The 20091-nt window shown below is 71.3% G+C and overlaps 4 protein-coding genes across 5 annotated transcripts in view; 2 read left to right on the forward strand and 2 right to left on the reverse strand.

Moving 5' to 3' along the window:
- The window catches only part of CACNA1A (calcium voltage-gated channel subunit alpha1 A), a 35714-nt gene extending 31748 nt beyond the window's left edge, over positions 1 to 3966 (forward strand). The window contains 3 exon segments of the mRNA XM_074930121.1: positions 321 to 516; positions 1120 to 1373; positions 3870 to 3966. Of these exon segments, the coding sequence (XP_074786222.1) occupies positions 321 to 516; positions 1120 to 1373; positions 3870 to 3872 (453 nt within the window). The 3' untranslated portion in view covers positions 3873 to 3966.
- Positions 3967 to 5808: 1842 nt separating this feature from the next.
- IER2 (immediate early response 2) lies at positions 5809 to 7046 on the reverse strand. Its single transcript, XM_074930100.1, has one exon. It carries the CDS (start codon positions 6958 to 6960, stop codon positions 6100 to 6102), a length of 861 nt encoding a protein of 286 aa, XP_074786201.1. The 5' UTR covers positions 6961 to 7046; the 3' UTR covers positions 5809 to 6099.
- Positions 7047 to 8427: 1381 nt separating this feature from the next.
- On the reverse strand, positions 8428 to 15259 carry NACC1 (nucleus accumbens associated 1). Of its 2 annotated transcripts, none has more exons than XM_074929922.1 (6): positions 15135 to 15259; positions 12439 to 13334; positions 11624 to 11800; positions 11422 to 11527; positions 11200 to 11297; positions 8428 to 10527 (listed from the first exon to the last, which is right to left on the reverse strand). In XM_074929922.1, the coding sequence occupies exons 2-6, from the start codon at positions 13313 to 13315 to the stop codon at positions 10268 to 10270; spliced, it is 1518 nt and encodes a 505-aa protein (XP_074786023.1). In that variant the 5' UTR covers positions 13316 to 13334; positions 15135 to 15259; the 3' UTR covers positions 8428 to 10267. The 2 variants fall into 2 exon arrangements, with proteins under 2 accessions (XP_074786023.1, XP_074786024.1); XM_074929923.1 differs by having other exon boundaries at positions 11624 to 11792; positions 12434 to 13334.
- A 311-nt stretch (positions 15260 to 15570) lies between these two features.
- TRMT1 (tRNA methyltransferase 1) lies at positions 15571 to 20091 on the forward strand. Its single transcript, XM_074929929.1, has 17 exons — positions 15571 to 15669; positions 16047 to 16266; positions 16689 to 16744; positions 16834 to 16961; positions 17057 to 17244; positions 17624 to 17739; positions 17826 to 17938; positions 18040 to 18188; positions 18281 to 18364; positions 18446 to 18515; positions 18608 to 18742; positions 18855 to 18940; positions 19020 to 19128; positions 19224 to 19300; positions 19405 to 19524; positions 19761 to 19875; positions 19979 to 20091. Exons 1-17 carry the CDS (start codon positions 15648 to 15650, stop codon positions 20051 to 20053), a joined length of 1863 nt encoding a protein of 620 aa, XP_074786030.1. The 5' UTR covers positions 15571 to 15647; the 3' UTR covers positions 20054 to 20091.

Genomic DNA, 20091 nt, shown 5'->3' on the forward strand with positions numbered 1-20091 from the left:
GATGGATGATGGACGGATGGATGGATGGATGATGGATGGATGATGGACGGATGGATGGATGGATGGGTGGATGATGGATGGACGATGGACGGATGGATGGATGGATGGGTGGATGATGGATGGATGATGGACGGATGGATGGATGGATGGATGGATGATGGATGGACGATGGACGGATGGACAGGGCTGGTTGGTTGGATGGAGGGATGAATGGCTGAAGAGACACAAAGGGGCCAGCGCACGCAGGTGACTCTTCCCCCAAGCCCCCCCCGGCCCCCCCGGGCTGCCCCGGACCGTCCCCGCTGCGCTCTCGCCCGCAGACCATCTCGGACGCCAGCCCCATGAAGCGCTCGGCCTCCATGCTGGGCCACCCGCGCGCCCGGGGCATCCGCCTGGACGACTACTCGCTGGAGCGCGTCCCCCCCGAGGACGGGCAGCGGCACCACCCGCGCCGGCGGGAGCGGAGCCACCGCGCCTCCGAGCGCTCCCTCAGCCGCTACACCGATGTGGACACAGGTGGGCCCCCCCCAACCCCCCCCCCTCCCCCGGGCCATGCTGCGTCGCCCACCCGGTCATCCCGCGGGTCACCCCATCCCCACCTGTCCCAGCTGTCCCCAAGGCCACCACCAAGGCCACCACCTCTTCTACTGCCCCGGATGTTCCCTGGGCCACCCCGTCACCTCCACGGGGTCCCCACCTACTGTACCCCGTGTCCCCAGGGCCACCCTACGTCCCCTGGGCCACCCAGTCACCTCTGTGAGGTCCCCTCCTACTGTACCCCATGTCCCCTGGGCCACCCCCCATCCTCTGGGCCACCACTTGTCCCCTGGGCCACCCCATCTCCACCTCTGGATCCCCATCTGCTGCACCCCACATCCCCTGGGCCACTCTACGTCCCCTGGGCCACCCCGTCACCTCCATGGGGTCCCCATCTCCTGCACCCCATATCCCCTGGGCCACCCCATCACCTCTGTGGGGCCCCCACCTCCCGCACCCCACGTCTCCCAGCTGCCCCATCCCCACCACCACATCCCCACCTCCCCCAGCCCCAGCTTCTCCCCCCTCCCGCCCCTCCCCAGTGCCACCCCCCCCCCATCACCACCCCCCGGTCCCCCACAGGGCTGGGCACCGACCTCAGCATCACGACGCAGTCGGGCGACCTCCCGCCCAAGGAGCGGGACCCCGAGCGCGGCCGCGCCAAGGACCGCAAGCACCGGCACCACCACCACCACCACCACCACCACCACCACGGCCCGGGGGAGCGGGAGCGCTGCCCCCCCCCCGAGCGCCATGACTACGGGCGGCCCCGCTCCCGCGACCGCCGCTGGTCCCGCTCCCCCAGCGAGGGCCGGGAGCACGCGGCCCCCCGGCAGGTGGGTGCCACCCTCCGCTCCCCCCTCCGCCTCTAGGCACGGCGGGGGGGTGGCACGGGGACTCCCCATGAGTGGGGGGGCAAGGGCTGTGTGTGACTCCCCCCCCCCCCCACGTCCCCTTTCCCACCACCAAGTGCCCGGTGGCCTCTGGCTCCGGGTTCAACCTAAGAACTGCCCCCCCCCCTCCAGCGCTGGCCGAGCTGCCGGGGCCATTGGGACCCCCCCCAGGGTCTGCAGCTGCTTGGGTGAGGTGGGGGGGTTCCCAGCTGCCCCCCCCAACCCATTCTGCCTGCTCCAGTTTATACTGGTAGCATCCAGGATCCCAGTTACACCCGCAGAGCTCCCCCAGTCTCCCACCTTTGGGGGTCCAGCCCCTCCCCTTCCCCCCCAGCACCCAAAGGGAGGGCAGCGGAGATGGGGGGGGGGAGCACGGGGCCACCCCTCGGGAGGGGATCTGGGGGTGCAAGGTGGGGGTGACGGCCGCGGCGATGCTTCGACCCCTCTGGATGCCTCCCCCCGACCTTTCCGCTCTTGGCCCGCGCCCCCCCTGCCTCCCCCCGCCCCCCCGCCCGCCCTGCCCGCACAGAGCCACCTCGCTTGGCCCCCCCGGTGCCCCCAGCTGCTTGGGGGGGGGCCTGCCTTGATTCACCTCTCTGTCTCCCCATCGCTGTGCTTTGGCTGCGCTGTCACGGCGAGGGGTGGCCCAGGTAAGCGGTTCGGGGCCCCCCACCGTCTGCTCTGGCCCCCCCAGGCTCCAGCAACCCACCCCCACCCCCCTGCCCCAGCCACGCTGGAAAGTTTGGAATGAAGCTGCCCCCCCCCCCCCCCGCCCCCCCCGAACCCCACTCACCCCCACACCCCCCACACCCCTCCCCAGCAAGGGGCACCGGACCCAGCTGGTGGGTGACCCCATGAGCAGCCTCTTTGGTGCCCTGGGCTGTTGTGGGGTGACCCCCCCACCCCCACCCCACCCCCCCAGCCCCGCTGCACCCGGGGCAGGAGCACGGAGCCCCCCCAGCCCCGAGCTGGGCTGCAGAGACCCCTCCCCCAGCCCTGCTTTGGGGGTCACAGCCCCACATGCCCAGGGTTGGGGTGCAGAGACACCCCCCCCCCCCCCAGCACTGTTTTGGGGTGCATGGCTCCATGTACCCAGAGATGGGGTGCTGAGACACCCACCCCCCCCCGCCCTGCTTTTGGGGTCACAGCCCCACATGCCCAGGATCGGGGTGCACAGACCCCTTCCCCTGTTCTGGGGGTGCACGGCTCCATTAACCACATCAGGGGCCTCAGCCCTTCCAGCTGGGTTTGGGGGTGCCCCTCGAGTCCTGGGGGGGGGGGGGGGGGGGGGGGGCGCGCACACAGCCCTACACTGAGGTTTGGGGGTGCACAGGCCCCCTCCAGCCCTGGCTTGGGGCACGCAGCCCTGCCAGGTGATGATGTTGGGGTACGTGGCCCTGCACCCCCAGATCGGTGCTGGGATCCCCACCACATCGGACTGGGGTGCACAGTCCCTGTCCCCCCCCCCCCCAATAGGCAGGGGGTGCCCAGACCCCAGAGGCCTGAATTGGGGTGACCACCCCCCGCCCCCTCAGCCAGGCTTTGGGGTGCACGGTCAGCATCAGCCCCCACCCCCCAATCCAGAATGGGGGTGCGGGGCCCCCCACTGGCCCCCAAACTGGGGTGCACGGATCCCCCCCCCCCCAACCCCAGGTCCCTGCAGGTAACGGATTGGGGGTCACAGTGTGTGTGTCCCCCCCCCAGGTACCAGCTCTGCAGGGTCCCCACCCCACACTGGGGTGCGTGGTCCCCAAACCCCCAGCCCCCCAGGTAACAGTTTGGGGTGCAGGGGTGTGTCCGTGCCCCCCGCGCCCCCCCCCCAGGACAACTCTTCCAAACTTCTCCATTCCCTGCTCCCCCCCCTCCCCCTTTCTCCTGGCTGAACTCCGCCCCCCCCCTCACCCTGAGCTTTGTTTTTTTTTGCCTTGCGAGTGGCTTTGGGGGGACCCGGCAGCTCCCCACATCCCTCCCCCTTGGCACCCTCTGTCCCCCCTCAGCCCGCAGCCGCCCCGGCCCCCCCCCCCCCCCCACCTCTTCTCACTTCTCTTCCCCTCTGCTTTCTCGTGTGTTTTTTCTCCCCCCCCCCGTGTCCTCGCTGCTTTTATCTGCCCCCCCCCCGTCCCCCCATCCCTGCCTGGACCCCCCCCCCCCCCCCCCCCGTGTCTGCATGGCCCGTGGCTGTGACCCCCCCTCTCCATCTGTGCCCCCTCACGGCTGTGCCCCCCCCCCATGTCTCTGCTTGGCCCCGTGTCCCCCAAACCCGCACTTGTGCCGTGTCCCCCCCCCCGTATCCCCCATTGCACCCCCCGTGTCCTTTCCCCCGTGTGTCCGTGTCCCCCGTGCTCACACCCCGTGTCCCCTCATGTCCCCCCCGCGCCCCCCGGCCCCGCCGTGCCCCCCCGCCGTCATCCCCGGTGTCTCGGTGTTGCTGTAGGGCAGTAGTTCGGTGAGCGGCAGCCCGGTGCTCTCCACCTCGGGGACCAGCACCCCCCGCCGCGCCCGCCGCCAGCTCCCGCCGACCCCCGCCACGCCGCGGCCGCACGTCTCCTACTCCCCCGCCGCCCGCCGCCCCCCGCCCGCCGCGGCGCCCCCCGCCCGCGGGCCCCGCCGCCCGCCGCCGCCCGCCGCCGGCCCCGCCTCGCCCCGCGCCCCCCGCCCCGCCGCCCGATGGACCGACCCCCCCCGCGGGCCCCGCGACGCGGAGCCGCCGCTCGACGGACGCGGCCCCCGGGGTCCCCGGAGCGGCGGGGGGGGCGGCGGGGGGGGCCCGGGGCCGTCGCCCCCCCGGCCCGGCCGGCGGCTGCCTAACGGCTACTACTCGGGGCCCGGCGGCGGGAAGGGGCGGCCCGGCCTGCGCGACCCCTACAGCGAGACGGACGATGACTGCTGCTAGCGGCGCCCCCCCCCGCCTATCGCGACAAGGGCGCCGTCGCGACCGGCGCCGCGACATATCGCGGCGGGGGGGGTGAACGACAAACACCCCCCCCACCACCAACACCCCCCGCCCGCTCCCGGGGCTATGGATGAGTTTTATCATCTGGAGGAGCCGCCGCCGCCGCCGCGGGGGGCGGCCCCGGGGACACCACCCCCCCCTCAACCCCCCCACCCCACCTCGCTCCTACCCCCCCGCCCCACGGCCCTGCACGGGCGCGGCCCCCCCGGGCCGGGAGGAGCCGCCGGGGAGGGAACCGGCCGCGGGCAACGGGAAGCGGAGCCCCCGGGGGGGGGGGCGCTCCGGGCCGGGCACCGGCGCCGCCGGACACCCCCCCACCCCGCCCGAGGCACGGAGGCGGCAGGGCCGGGGCTGCCGCCATTGCATGAACCGAGTTACCGAAACCAGAAATAAAGATTAAAAAAAAAAAAAAAAAAAAAAAAAAAGACAAAACCCCCCCGAAACCCCAAAACAAACGAAACCATTAAAAAAGAGGAATTTTGGATCGAGCCCTTCTCGCTCCTTCCCGGGATCGGGCACCGCGGGGGGCGGGTACACACACACACGGGGGGGGGGCGGGGGGGGTCCCTGGGCAGCTCGTCCCCCCCTTCCCGGCCCTCGCACCCCCGGGGGGCCCCGCCGCGCCGGCGCCCGACCCCTCCCCCGCAGGAACGAGGAAGCGGCGGAGCCAGGAAACGTCGCGGCCCCGCCCGGGGCACCGGGGGACACGCGGGGGGGGACACACAGACACACGGAGGAGCGGACACACGGGCCCCCCCCCTGCAGCATCCCGGGCGGGGTCTCCCGGCGGGACCGCGGCAGCCGGTTTGGGCCTGGCGTGGCGGGGGGGGGGGTCAAGATCGGGCCGAGCGAACCCACGCGCCCCCGGCGAGGCCCCCCCGCACCCCCCCGAGCGCGATGCCCCGGGGACGGGCGGCGGGACGCCCCGCTAGGCCGGAATCCACCCACACCCCCCCCCCCGACTTCCAGGGGACCCGGGCGCCCGCCCTGCGCCCCCCCCGGCTCAACCCCCGCGCGGGCAGCACGTGGAGCTTCCCGGAATCGGGGGGGGGGGGGGGGGGGGCGGGCTTCCCCCGCCCGGGTCCGCTCCCGCGATGTTGGGGTCCCCCCGCCCCCGCGGCAGGTGCCGGATATTCCCCGTCGCCCCCGTATCCTGGCCGCGGCGGGGGGGGGGAGGACGATCGGCTCCACCCCCCCCCCACGCCGGCAACCGCCGCTCCCCCCCGCCAAAGTTTTGGGCGAGCCCCCCCCGACCCATCAGAGGATCCACCGGGCACCCCCCCTGCCCCCGGAAACCCCTCTGCCCCCCAAACGGAGAGGGGCGGGGTCGAGGGAGGTTTCATGGGGAGACAGCGGCCGCCCCCCCCCGCGGCTCACGGGATGCGACCCCCCCGAGCCCTCGCCCCGCCACCCGGAGGCAGCAGCTGCACAGAACCACGCTTTTATTTTAATAACAAAATAATAATTAAACAAAACTGAGGGGGGGGGAGACAAGGGGGGGCAGGGCCAGCCTGGAGCCCCCCCAGCACGACACAACCAAGGAAAGTCCGTCACGGCGGGGCGGGTGTCACCGGGGGGGGCCCACCGGGGGCCCCTAGAGTCCGTATGTCGCGGAGGGGTCCCGGTGCCGATTCCGTGTGTCCCGGGGGGGCGTGTGGGTGTCTCCGTGCCCCCCCCTCCTCCGTATCCCGAGGGGTCTCCGGGGCCCGGGGGGGCTCAGCACGCCCCGACAGCGCGGACCAGGAGGCCGAAAGCGGCGGCGGGCGGCCCCGAGCAGCGGCCGGGCGGCCCCGGAGCGAGCGGCGGCTCCTCCGCCTCCAGCCGCGCCCGTTTGCTCGGTACCGGCACCGGCCCGGGCCCGGCCGAGCCGCTGCTCCGCCGCTTCCGCCCGGTCCGTGCCGCCGGGGGGGCTCCGGGGGGTCGCGGCTCAGGCGGCGGCGCGGCGGCGGGAGCGCTCGGGGGGTCCCGGGGGGGCGGCGGCCTCGGGGCGCTCGGCGGATCGCGGTACCGGCTCGGGGAGTCCTGGGGGTGGTCCCGGTTCGCGGGGTCCGGGGCGCCGCGGGGGGCCGGGGTCGGGGGGTCCTCCCGCTCCTGGGCGCCGCGGGGGTCCCCGGTCGCGGTGCTCGGAGGGTCCCTCCGGTCCTGGGCGCCGCGGGGGTCCGGGGTCGATCGGTTTGGGGGTGCCCGCCGGTCCTGGGCGCTGCGGGGATCCTCGGTCGGGGCGCTCGGGGGGTCCCCGCGGTCCGGGTCCGGTCCGCACGGCGGGTCCCCGGGTGCCGTTCCCGGGGGGGTTCCCCCCGCGGCGGGTCCCGGCCCGGCGGCGGCGGCGCGGGCGGTCAGGTACCGGTGCCGGGCGGCGCGGACGAGCAGCGAGAGCTGGAGGCTCCGGTGGAGGCGGAGGCCGCCGCGCTGCAGGCGGCACCGGTAGAGCTTCCACACCGACACCGTCAGCAGCCGCTGCGCCTCCTCCATGGCGGCACCGGGAGCGGAGTGCGGCGGGGCCGCCCCCGGCGCCGGGCCCTTATACCGCCGCCCCCCCCGCCCCGGGCCGCCCCCGTCCCCCCCCCGGAGCCGCATCCGGCCCCGGGGCGGCTCAGCCCGGCTCGGCGGCGCCGGGGGGGCGGAAATGGCCGGGGGGGGGGACAGGAGGTGGGGGGTCCCTGCGCCCCCCCGGATCGGGCTGCTCGCCCCCACGGAGGGGGAGGGCGGGTCCCCGCGCCCCCCCAGGGCAGCGGGGGGGGGGGGGTACGCTGGGCCCCCCCGCGCCGCTTCCATGACTATAAAAGGGCCCGTGACGGCGGGAAGGGGAAGGGGGCGGGGCCGCGCGGGGGGGGCGAAGGGGGGAGAGTCGCTTCCGCCTGCCCATATAAGGGCAGGGGGCGGGGGCTGCCGGAGAGGAGAAGCTCCGCCCCCTCTGGCGCGCCGCGGCCTTGCACGAGCGTTGCACGAGCGCCGGGTCTGCGCGTGCACCGCGGCCTTGCACGCGCACCAGCCCTTGCACCAGGGCCGGGCCCGCACGTGCACTGGGGCCTTGCACAAGCACCAGCCCTTGCACGGGCCCTGTGCGTCGCACCAGCCCTGCGTGTGCACGACGGCCTTGCACAAACACTGCCCGTGCACAAACTGCTGTCATACGAGCGCCAGCCCTTGCATGAATGCTGGGGCCACGTGCGTACCGGGGCCTTGCACAAACACTGCCCTTGCATGGGCACTGTGCGTTGCACCGTGTGTGCACCAGGGCCATGCACAAACACTGCCATCCCACGAGCACCGGCCCTTGCATGAGTGCTGTGTCCACATGTGCCCCAGGGCCTTGCACAAACACCGGTCTTGCACAGACACTGTGCACTGCGCCACCCCTGTGCATGCACAAGGGCCTTGCACAAGCACCACCCCTTGCACAATGTGCTTTGCACCAGCCCTGTGCATGGACTGAGGCCTTGCACAAACACTGCCATCACACAACCGCCAGCCCTTGCCCAAGGGCCGGGCCTGCATGTGCACCAGAGCCTTGCACGAACACTGCCCTTGCACAAGCACCAAGCCTGGGTGTGCCCTGGCCTCGACCCGCCCCCCCCCAACCCCCTGCACACAGCCCACACCGCTCCCCAGCCCCTTTAGCCCTCCCCCCCATGCACACACATGTACAAGCCTCCTCCCCAGTGCACACGCGTGTGCAAGCCCCTCCCTGCCCCCGGCAGGCCGCAGGCGGGGGCTGTTACAAACCTCTGTGTTTTATTTATCACTATTAACATTTCTGCAGCCCCTCTCCGCTCTCGTACAGCAGTTCATGTGCAATTCTCCAGCGACGCGGGGGGGGGACGGGGCGGGGGGGCACCAGGAACGGGCGTCTTGGCACTTCATAGCACAGGACAGACACTGGCAGCCCCGGGGGGGGGCACGGGGCGGGGGGGGGGGGGGTACAAGCCCGGGGGGGTGGGGTCCATGCTGCCGAGCCACCGCCACGTGCTCCCCTTTTCTGTACAGCTTTTTTTGGGAAAAAAAAAAAAAAAAAAAGGAGAAAAAAAAAAAAAAAGGGGGGTGGCCAAGTGCCAACGAGGCCGAGGGGGGGTTGGGGGGGGCCACAACGGGGACCCCCTCGCAGGGCTGAGACCGGTGCAACTCATCACACAGGGGAAGCCACGGGGAGGGGGGGGGGGGGGGGGAGAACCCAGGCGTCCAGGGTGGGGGTGGCGTGCGAGGAAGGGGGAGGCGTGGGGGGGTCCCCGTGTGTGTGTGTGTGTCCCCGAGGCTGGCGTGGCGTGGCGCGGGGGGGGCCGGGGGGGTTTGGCACGGAGCGGTGAGCTAGTGGCGACGTGCTGGGGGCCCGGGGCGGGCGGCGGGTAAGGCACTTGACCGAACGTCAGGAGACCTGTTGGGGTGGGGGGGCTGCCGGGGGGGGCTGCCGGGACACACACACACACAGAGCAGCGGGGTTCCCTCCCAGCCCCCCCACATCTGGACTCAAGGGGGGGGGGGGGGGGGGGGCGGGGGGGAGCTGCTGAATGGTGCCTCAGTTTCCCCCTGGGGGTGAAGCCGGTGCAGAGCCCTGGGGTGGGGGGGGTAGAGCTGTGGTCCATGTGCATGTGACCCCCCCCCATCGCAGACCCCCCCCTGCAGAGGTGGGGTCCCCACATGCCCCCCCCCGGGTCCACCTCAGCCGGCTGCTCCCAGGGTGTCCCTGTCCCGTCCCCCCCCCCCCCAAATACCACGTGTTGTCCCCCCCCCCACCGAGGGCAGACTCCTGGGGGGGCAATGAGGGGGAACTGCTCCTTAGGGGGGGGTTGGCCTTTAATGCTGTGGGGGGGTCCCGTCCCCATCTTGGGAAGGGGGGGGGGCACATATGGGCTCAACTCTGCCCCCTCCCCCGTGTCCCTGTGCAGCCGGGGGGGGGACACACAACACACAGGGGGGGAGGGGGGACAGCTGGGGACAAAGGGGGCCCCTGGGCAGTGCGGGGGGAGGGGACACACGTGCCGTTGCCTGGGGACAGACGCCCGGAGATGCCACCCCGGGGGGGGGACACGACAGCATGGGGGGGGTGGGAGGGGACACCCAGAGACACGAGGACAAGGGACCTGGCCGGGGGGGGACGGGGACACACACGGTCACCTGGAGAGACTCTGGCCCGGGGGCGGGGGGGGACACAGGGGACCTGGAGGACACATGCAGGCGCCTGGGGAGACGCCGGGACTTTTGGGGGGGGTGGGACGACACTGGGGTGAAGGCGGGGGGGTGCCCAGAGAGATGCCAGTCCCCGGGGAGGGGGGGGACACTCTGAGGTGGGAGGGGGACACATGCGGTTGCCTGCAGAGACAGCAGCCCCGGGAGGGGGGGACGGGGACACGGGGGACCCACACGGGTGCCTGGAGAAACGTCGTCCCTGGGGAGGGGACTTGGGGGAAATGTGGCCCCCCCACCCCCCCCACCCCAAGAGGTGAGACAGGGCACCCGAGGTGGGGGGGGGGGCGGGCCAGGGGAGACGCTGGCCCCTGGGGGAGGGGACATGGGACCTCGTCACCTTGTGCCTGGGCAGGAGGTGGCACGGAAGGGACAGTCCGAGCCGAGCAGCACCCCAGCACCCCCCCCGGCCCCCCCAAACCCCCCCCCCCCCTCCAAAAGCCCCAAACTCTATGGGGAGGGGACCAGACCCCCCACAGCAGCACGGGGCCCTGCCGGGTGGGTCCCTGCCCCTGGGGGGGGTCCCTACCCTGGGGTGTGGGGGGGTCCCTACCCCCGGGGGGTGCCCACCTGGAGGGGGGGGGGGTCCCTACACCGTCACAGGGCCCCACCCAGCACGGGCATCCCCCAGGCAGGGGCAGGGGTCTCTACCCGGGGCTGGGGAGTCCCCCCAGTGTTTGGGGTGCAGGGATGGGGGGGGGTGTCACTGCAGACCCTCCCCTGGGGCACCCGCCTCGCCCTCGTGGCCACCGGCCTCAAAGGCCGGCTCGGGGCCCATGATGTCGGGCTCCAGCTTGCCGGTGTCGTTGATGAAGGAGGTGTAGGAGTCGCCGTCGGCCATCAGCAGCTTCAGCTTCGGCATCCAGCTCTTGCGCACGACGCGCCGGGCGTTGGTGCACATGTCGGCGGCGATGGCGTTCATCTCGCTCTCCTTGAAGTTGGGGGCGAAGTTCTGGCAGTAAACTGGGGAGGGGGACACGGGGGGACGCACGGGGACGGGGTCACGCACAGCTCTCTCTGGGCACCCACCCCCCTGCCTGCCATCACCCTGTCTCGGGGACACAAACCTGTCCTCGTGGTCCCCCCCAGCCCTGGGGTCTGCCCTGTCTCCCCCAGCACCCCCTCTCTGGGGTTCCCTCAACCCTGGGGTCTCCCCTGTCATCCCCCCCTCCCTGTGTCCCCCCCTTTCCTGGGTCTCCCGTCCCCTGTTCCTCGGCATCCCCTCTCTCTGGGGTGCCCCCAATCCTGGGGTCCCCTCTCCCCTATCCTTGTGTCCCCCGTCTCCCTGGGGTCTCCCCTGTTCCCTATCCCTTGGTATGTCCTCTCTCTGGGGTCCCCCTCTCCCCTATCCTCACGTTGTCCCTTTCCCTGGAGTGTCCCCTGTGCTTTGGCATCCCCTCTCTCTGGAGTCCCCCCCTTTCCACGGGGTCTCCCCCATCCCCTATCCCTTGCCCATCCCCTCTCCAGAGTCCCCCCACCCTGGTGTCTCCCCCATCCCCTTCTCAGTCCCCCAACCCTGCACTCCCCCCATCTCTACAGCTCCTCCGCTCCTCTTTCCCTGGGGTCCCCCACCCCTGGGGTGTCCCCCCCGACACCCCGGGGTGTCCCCCGTCCCTGCCGTGTCCCCTCACTCACACTTGACCGCGTGCAGGACCCGGCTGTCCAGCGGCTTCCGACTGGGGTCGTTGGTGGACGAGCGGATGCCGGTGCCGCAGCTGTTGGCCAGGGTGTTGCTGGCAATGGGGGGGGGGGGGGGAAGGAAGGGGGCAAAAAAAACCCCAGGGTGAGACCCTGGGTGTCCAGCCACACCCCCAACCTCTGTGTGACCCCCAAACCGGGCGCCCTGTCCCCGCTCACCGGTCGAAGAAGGACGCCAGGAGCCGGCGCAGGAGGACTTTGTGCCGCGTCCCCGCGCTGACGTGGCAGTTCATCAGCTGCGCCCGCGTGATGTAGACGTTGGTGCCTGGAGCGGGGGACACACACACGCGCACACATTGGGGGGGGTGTGGGCAAGGCCGGGTGGCCCCCAGAGCCCCCCCTCCGCAGCCCCTGGGCATACCCGTGACGAGCTCCAGCTTCTCGGCAGGGTCCCCCTCGTCGTAGAGCTTGGGGTGGCAGCGGTTGCCGATCTGGTTGATGAGCTCGGCCGGCAGCGAGGCCAGATCCTGCCGCACCCGCACCCGGGTGCGCGACTCCGAGGTGGCCTGGTCCGGCAGCGCCTCCACCTTCTCCGCAGCTGGGGGACACGCACACACACGGGGGGGTCAGCAGGGGCCCTGACCCCGGGGGGGGCCCCAGAGGCGTCAGCAAGGAGAGATGGGGGGGGAGGGCAGGGGGGTGGTGACAGCTCGATTCTCTGCCACATGCTCCCCCCCATAACTAGAGCCTGGGGGTGGAGCCCCACCAGGCCACGCCTCCCTGCATGATCTGCCCCACCCAAAGGGGGTGGAGCTTTACCCAGCCCCTCCCCAACAGTGGCCACGCCTGGGGGGGTGGGGGGCAGGGACAGAAACCACCCCCACCTGTAGACCCCCCCCCGGGGCAGAGCCTCCACCTTTAGCTCCACCCCCAGGGCATGGAAACTTTACAGCCACACACCCCCTGGAGGCGGACCCTCAGCTTGGCCACACCCACATCCCCACATATGACACCTCTTTGGCCACACCCCCTGCTGTGCATTGGATAACCACACCCCGTGGTTGTGACCCCGGTTGGCCACACCCCCGTGTGGGTGGTACCTAAAAATGACCACACCTCCACATACATTCACCCCTCCCACCTGCCCTCACCCAATAGGTGGAGCCTCTGCAGGCCACACCCGGTGAGTGTCACCCTTCAGACCACGCCCCCCTGTCCCGGTGGGCAGGGCCTCACCTGCCTGCCCTACATTCATCATGCTGTACATGGTGTACATGTTGCAGATCTGGCGGTACTGCTCGTCAGAGCCTTCCTCGCCCCCGTCCTCCTCCTCATCCTCCTCGTTGTGGTAGGAGCCGGGGCTGTCGCTCGTGTAGGCGCTGGACGTTCCCCCGGGGCTGGTCTGATCGGCTGCGCTGGGGCCGGGCGCCGCTGCTGCCGCCGCCGCCGCTGCCGGGGCTGGGGGTTGCGGTTGGCGGCCCGGCTCGGGCGCGGAGAATTTGGCCATCTTACGGCTGCCATTGCCACCGGCGGCACCATCCTTGGGGCCGCCGTCCCAGAGGCGCTTGACCACGAAGGTGCACTGCACCCCGTCGGGCTCACCCTGCTCCGTCTTCACCCGCGAGACCAGGGGCAGGGCTGCGGCACCCGAGGGCCACCCCGAGGTCTGGGCCACGGGGCTCTGGGGCTCGGAGGAAGGCGCCTCCTCGCCGTGCAGCCCCTGCGAGTCGCAGCTGGGCGAGCTGACCTTGAGAAAGAACTCAGTCCCCTTCTCCATGATCTCCTGGATCTGCAGGAAGCCGGCGGTGTACATCAGCAGGAACTGGTCGCCCACGTTCATGCTGAGCCGCCCCGTGTAGCAGAAGCTGAGGATCTGCTGGAAGGACTGGGGCTGGACGGCGGCCGGCAGCTCCACCACCGCGCTCTTGCTGCTGTTGAAAAGGTCCCGGAAGTAGGAGCTGCTGGCGGCCAGCACGGCCCGGTGAGCCTTGAACGCGTGGCCCTTCACCACCACCGAGACGTCGCAGTACAGCCCCTGCAGCCGCTGCTCGTTCAGGCACTCCAGGATGCTGTTCCCGAAGTTGGGGATCTCCATCTGCAACGTCTGAGCCATGGCGGGAGCCGACGGGGGCCTGCGGGGACCGGGGGGACACAGGGCAGGGACAGAGACCCAGGGAGAGGAGGGATGGATACATGAGGAGGGGCACAAAGGGAGTGGGGCAGACATGGGGGACATGTAGGGACAGGGGCACAGGAAGTGGGGGACACGTGAGAACAGGGACAAAGAGAGTGGGGCAGACATGGGGGACACATAGGGACGGGGGGCACACAGGGACCATGGACACATAAGGAGAGAGACAGATAGGGGGGACATGCAGGAACAGGGGCACAGGGAGTGGGGCAGACATGGGGGACATGAGGACAGGAACAAAGGGAAGGGGGCAGACGTGGGACACAGGGAGCAGCGTAGGAACACAAGGGATGTGTGGATCGAGGCAGGGACATGGGGGGACACAGCAGTGACAAGGAGCAGAACAGGGACACGGGGACAGACAGACAGCGGAGACGTGAGGGGGATGGGGACAGAGGAGGGGGGTTGGGGACAGATGGGGAGGCACCGGCAGGGACGGGGACGGACACAGAGCAGGGAGGAGGAACAGACCAGGCACAGGAGTTAGACGTGGCCCCACAGGTGTCCAGTGCCCGCCCCCCCCCCCCGCAGCAGAGCTCATCTGGGAGGGGAACCCCACATCCCTCCCCACAGCCCCCCAGTCTGGGTCTGCCCCAGAGCCCCAAGAACAACCCACCACCCTGGTTCGGGGAGGCCTGAAAAACCGGGCTGGAGAAATCCCCAAATGGCGGATTAAGGGGTGGGGGTGCCCCAAGAGTTGGGGGTGTCCCTGGGGGCTCTGAGCCCCCTAAGACCGGGGAAGTGGGACTGAGGGTGGGAGGTGGCAACACCAGATGGACACATGGACACGGGGTGGGCGACGCAGCAGCAAAGTTGTGGCTTCCCCTTTGGGGTGGTATGTGGGGGGGTCCCTGCCTGAGGGGGGGGTCCCTGCCTTGGCCATGGGGACTTTCAGTGGTCCCCAAGACTGGGGACATGGGGGTGCTCCGGCCAAGGGGTTCCCCAGGCCTAGCAGGGTCCCAGCCTGAGGGGGAGCAGGCTTCAAAAACATGGGGCACCCCCCCGCGGGGTGGTGATGGGGCAGGGGGATCCCCCGGCCTGGGGAGGACAGAGGGGCCCACAGCATTTAGGGGTGGCGGGGGACACACACACACGATCGCAGTTTAAGCGGGATCCTACTCCTTGAAGGGGGTGGGGGGTCCCCAGCACTCGGGGGGCACATGGACACACACACCCCCCCCGATTCCGGGGAGAAGGAGGTTTCCTCGTCTCAGGGCAGGGGAAGGTGGAGGGGGGGGGGCGGGCTGGCAGGAGGGCCCCCACTCCCAGAAACGGGGACAGAGGGGACGCCCAGTTCTTGGGGGTGGGACGGTGGGGGACCCACGAGCCCTCAGAAGGGGGCAATGGGGAGGATCCCCCAGCCTGGGGGAGGCAACTGGGTGACCCCAAATTTTGGGGGGAGGAATCGGGAAACACCCCAGTGCCGAGGGGGGAGCGGGAGGACCCAAAAACACGGCGAGGGGAGGGAGGCAGAGGGGACCCCCAGTGCTGCGGGGGGGCACGGGACACAGCTCCTTCCCACGGGAATTAGGGGGAGCGGGGGGGGGGGCGCGGGGGGATCCCCAACCCCGGGGGAGGGGGGGAAGGTACCGCAGGCCCGGAGGAGCGGCGGGGGAGGGGTGAGGAGGGGAAACAGGCCCGGGAGTGGAGGGGCCGCGGCCTGGGGGCGGGGAGGGGGGGGAAAGCCGGGGAGGGGGAGACGGAGAAAGTGCCGGTACCGCAGGGGGGGTCCCCGCCTTACCGGAGGCCGGGAGGGAGCTGCGCTGCGGCTCCGGCCGCTCCCGGTGCCGCTGCCGGTGCCCGTCCCCGTCCCCGCCACGCTCAGCGGCCATTCATTGTGCGGCAGGCGCGATCAGCCGAGCGCCGCACGGCCCGGCGCGCCCCCCGCGCATGCGCAGCCGCCGCGCCGCGCCGCAGGCCCGGCCAGCCGAGCGCCGAGCGGCCCCCCCCGCGCCGCCCCCCGCCCGCCGCGGACGCGCAGAGCCGCGGGTACCCCTGCGCCCCCCCCCGCGGGATCACTTGGGCCCCCCCGGGCGGATCCCGAGCGGATCGGGCCGGGATCTGTCCCCTGGAATGCTCCCCACCACCGCCGCCTCCACGGGATCGGGTTTCCCGGCCGCGTTTCGGGGCGGGCGGAGCATTTCTTGGCCTTCGCGGGCGCCGTCCGCCGCGGGGGGGGGGGGGGGGGACTGTCACGTGACCGCGGTCCGCCCGCCGCAACATGGCGGCGCCCATGTGAGGGGCGGTGCGGAGGATGCGCGGGGCGGCGCGGGCGGGTGAGCGGCGGGGACCGGCGGGGGCGGGGCCTGCAGGGGGCGGGGCCTGCAGGGGGCGGGGCCTGGCGGGGCACGTGCGGGGTTTGGGGGCGCTCGGCTTTGTCCCGCGCCACGTGTTGGGGGGGGGGAGGGGTGTCTGTGCCCCCTTCGGTCCCGCCTGGGGGGGTCAGACCCCGCCCCGGCACCTCGGGGGGCTCCGAGTGTTCTCGCCTCAACCCCGCTGCCCCCTTCCCCCGGCGGGGGGGCCCGTCCCCTCCCGCATTCCTCGCCTCTTGCTCCCGCTTTTAGGGCTCCCCCCCGTCCCCCCCCCCCCAAAACCGCCCCGTCTCCCCCAGAGCTGCTCCAGCACTAACACCCCCCACACCCCCCCCCCGCAGCGGCCGCTTTCAAGACCCTTCGCAGATCCTACCCGGGCCCCCCCCGCGCTCCCCCCGCCATGGACGGGGCCTCCCCTAACGGCTCCGGCCCTCCCCCGGGCGCGGAGGGGCCCCCCGGGGCCGGCGAGACGCTGATCTCCGAGGGCCGAGCCACCATCCTCTTCCCCAGCGCCAACGAGGTTTTCTACAACCCCGTGCAGGGCTTCAACCGCGACCTGACGTGAGCGGGGCTGGCGGGGGGGCCCGGGGGGGGGCTCGGGGTTGTCCTGCGGGGTCTTGGGGGGAGCTCTGGGATGTTCCAGGAGGGTCGCGGGGTGCCATGGGCTTGTCCCAGGAGGCTCTGGGCTGTCCAGGAAGGATTGGGGGGGGGCTCTGGAGTGTCTCAGGTGGTTCTGAGTGTCCTGGGAGAATCGGGGGGGGGGCTCTGGCACGTCCTGGGAGGATCAGGAGGGACTCTGGGGTGTCCTGGGAGGATTGGGGGGGGCGGGGGGGGCTTCTCTGAGGTGACCTGGGAGAATCACGGGGGGCTCTAGGCTGTCCTGGAAGAATCAAGGGGAGCTCTGGGGTGTCCCAGGGGGACTACAGGGGGTCCTGTCCCCTGTGTCCCCCCCAGCAGTGTCCCTGACGCCGTGTCCCCCCCAGCTGCGCCGTCATGACGGAGTTCGCTCGGCTCCAGCTGCAGCCGAAGGGGATCCGGGGTAGGTACCAACTCGGGGTCCCCATCCCCTGGGCCCCATTCTCGGGGGTCCCCATGACTCTGCCACCACACACCCCCCCCCTTTTCCAGTCACCCTCCCTGGGGAGAAGACAGACACGGGCAGCCCCCAACCCCCAGAGAACGGGGACGGTGACCCCGCGCCAGCGCCCGACGGCCCCGAGGCCCCGCGGATGGTGAAGCCAGGAGAAGTGTGCGAGGTGCTGGGAGGGGGGGGCACTGCGGGAAGGTGCTGGGGGGCCACCACACACACCGCCCTCCCCGAGCCCCCATCGGCGTCACCCTCTCCCCGCAGGGAGGGCTGCGGGTGCTGGAGGCGCTGGCGGCCTCGGGGCTCCGCTCCATCCGCTTCGCCAAGGAGGTGCCGGGGCTACAGGCCGTGGTGGCCAACGACTTCTCGGCCCGGGCCGTGGAGCTGATGAACCGCAACGTGGCCTTCAACGGGGTGGGGGACCTGGTCACCCCCCGCATGGCTGACGCCAGGTACCCCCTCCTCTCCGCTGCGCCCCAGCAGCCCACCCTGAAGCCTTGCGGGGGTCCTCCACCCTTGGGCCACCCTGTGCGTGGCCCCAACCACCTCGGCGGCCTTGCTGGGGTTTTCCCCCTGTACTGGGGGGCCCCCAAACTGGTCCCAGTGTCCCCACGGGGGTGGTTATTAGGGGCCACCCTGTCCCCCTGCCCCGGGGGACGCAGCGCCAAGGTGGGGCTGGTTTGGGAGGACCCCACCAGCCCCTCTCAGTGCGCACTGGGCAGAGGCGTTGGTTGCTGTGGGGTTTGGGGGGGACAGGGCACATCTGGGGCAGCGAGGGGGCTGATTGGGATCCCCGTTGCTCTGGGGCCCCCCCATTTCCCCCCGCCCCAGGATGGTGATGTACCAGTGCAAGGCGGACAGGGAGCCCTTCGACGTGATCGACCTGGACCCCTACGGCAGCCCCGCGCCCTTCCTGGACGCCGCGGTGCAGGCTGTGAGCGAGGGAGGTGAGTGGCAGGGAGGGGGTGTGTGTGTGTGTGGGGGGGGTCCCCAATACCTGGGTCCATCCCAACACCCCCCCGCCTGTGCCCAGGGCTACTCTGTGTCACCTGCACGGACATGGGCGTGATGGCGGGGAACAGCGCCGAGACCTGCTACAGCAAATACGGGGCCGTGTCCCTCAAGGGCAAGTTCTGCCACGAGATGGTGAGTGCTCGGGGGTGGGGGGGCCCCGGGACCAGCCCCGCTCCCGCCAGCAACGGGGGGGTGGGGGCAGCGGGTCAGGGCCATCCTGTTTGCCCCCCCAGGCCCTCCGGATCATCCTGCACAGCCTGGACAGTCGCGCCAACTGCTACCAGCGCTTCATCGTGCCGCTGCTCTCCGTCAGCGCCGACTTCTACGTCCGGGTTTTCGTGCGGGTCTTCACGGGGCAGGCGAAGGTGAAGGCCTCGGCCAGGTGAAGGGGGGGTCACACACATAACACGGGGGGGGCCATGGGGGGGGTTTCTGTGCCCTCCCCTTGCCCCTGACCCCTCCTTGTCCTGGCAGCAAGCAGGCGCTGGTGTACCACTGCGTGGGCTGCGGCACCCACCACCTCCAGCGCCTGGGCAAAGTCACGACCCACGGCACCGGGTACGGTGGGGCTGGGCTGGGCGGGGGGGGGGGGGCTGGGAGGACGGGGGGGCTGCTCACACCTCAGCTTTCCCCTTCCAGCTTCAAATATGGGGCAGCTACAGGGCCACCTGTGGGTCCCACCTGTGAGTTCTGCCAGCAGCGGCACCAGGTGGGTGCACATCCCGCTGTCCCCCGTCCCCTCAGTGACACCCCCGCGCCAGCACTGACCCCCCACCCTCCCTGTGTCCCCCCCACCCTCAGCTGGGTGGCCCCATGTGGGCTGAGCCCCTGCACGACCCGGCCTTCGTGGAGCGGGTGCTGGCGGCGCTGGAGAGCAGCCCGGGGCGGTTCCAGACCGCGGAGAGGATGCGGGGGATGCTCAGCGTCATCACTGAGGTGACAGGGAGGGGACAGGGAGGGGACAGAGGGCCCCTGGAGCTCAGGCAGGGCCAAGCCGCCCCCCCCCAATTTTTGGGGCTGGCGTTGACTCTGCTGCTCCCTGGGGCAGGAGCTCAGCGACGTCCCCCTCTACTACACCCTCGACAGCCTCAGCAGCACCATCCACTGCAACACCCCCTCGCTGCTGCAGTTCAGGTAGGGGCACCCCAAATCACCCCCCCCCAACCCCTGGGGCACCCCAAATATCCATTCCTGCCCCCCCGCTGCCCCCCAGGTCCGCTCTCCTGCACGCCGGCTACCGCGTCTCGCTCTCCCACGCCTGCAAGAACGCCGTCAAGACGGATGCACCGCCCGCCGTGCTCTGGGACATCATGCGCTGCTGGGTGAGGAGGGGGCTCAGGGACAGCCCCCCCGGCCCCCCCTCATCACTGGGGCTGAGCTCAACAAACCGCTCCCCCCCGCCCCTCATCTCCCCCAGGCCAAGATCCACCCGGTGAAACGTGAGCGGCTCGCTGAGACCAGCCCGGCTTCCCGCATCCTCGCCGTGGAGCCCACGTACGGCCCCACAGCAGCCCCCCGCAACCGGCCCAGGGCTGGGGGGGCCTCCCTGACGCCCCCAAGATGGATCTGACTTCCCCCCCCACCTTTTTCCCCTCCAGGCTCCAGGCTTCCTTCACCCTCCGTGACGACGCCAACCCCAGCTCCAGAAAACGGGGCTTGAAGCGGTTCCCGGAAAACCCTGAAGCCTTTTGGGGTCCCAAGGCCAAGGCCAAGGCCGGGTAGGGGCGGGGGGGGGTTCTCGGGGGTCTGATGATGGGGTTGGGCTGCCAGCAGCCGCCCCTCCCAATAAGCAAGACGAAAATGTTTCCCCCCACCTTTTGCCAGGAGGGAGGATCAGGACCTGCTAAAAAAGGGGAGAAGGGTCCCTTGTTCTGCCCTTTTTTTTTTTGAGAGGGGGAAGGCAGAATTTCTACCCCCCTTGCACCCCAAACAGCTCCCTGCCTTCCCCCCCCAGGGGCGGCATCTCTCCCTCCCTCCAGGAGAAACGGAAGCGACACCAGAACAAACGGACGGAGCGGACGGACGACGGCACCAGCCTGAAAAACTTCCCTTGCAAACGCTTCAAGGAGGTGGGTGGGGGGCTCCGGGGCAGGGGGGGGCCCTGGGGCAGCCCCGGGGCAGGGGGGGGCCCTGGGGCAGCCCCTCACCCCCCTCCTCCTCCCTGCCCCCCAGGGAATCTGCTCTTTGGGTGCCCAGTGCTGCTACTCACACGAGGGGGGGGCCCCAGCTGCGCCCCCCCCACCCTGACGCCGCCTCTTACCCCAATTAAATGGCGCCTGAGAAAA

This window comes from Athene noctua, chromosome 31 (genome assembly GCF_965140245.1).
Source record: "Athene noctua chromosome 31, bAthNoc1.hap1.1, whole genome shotgun sequence".
Classification (NCBI taxonomy): domain Eukaryota; kingdom Metazoa; phylum Chordata; class Aves; order Strigiformes; family Strigidae; genus Athene; species Athene noctua.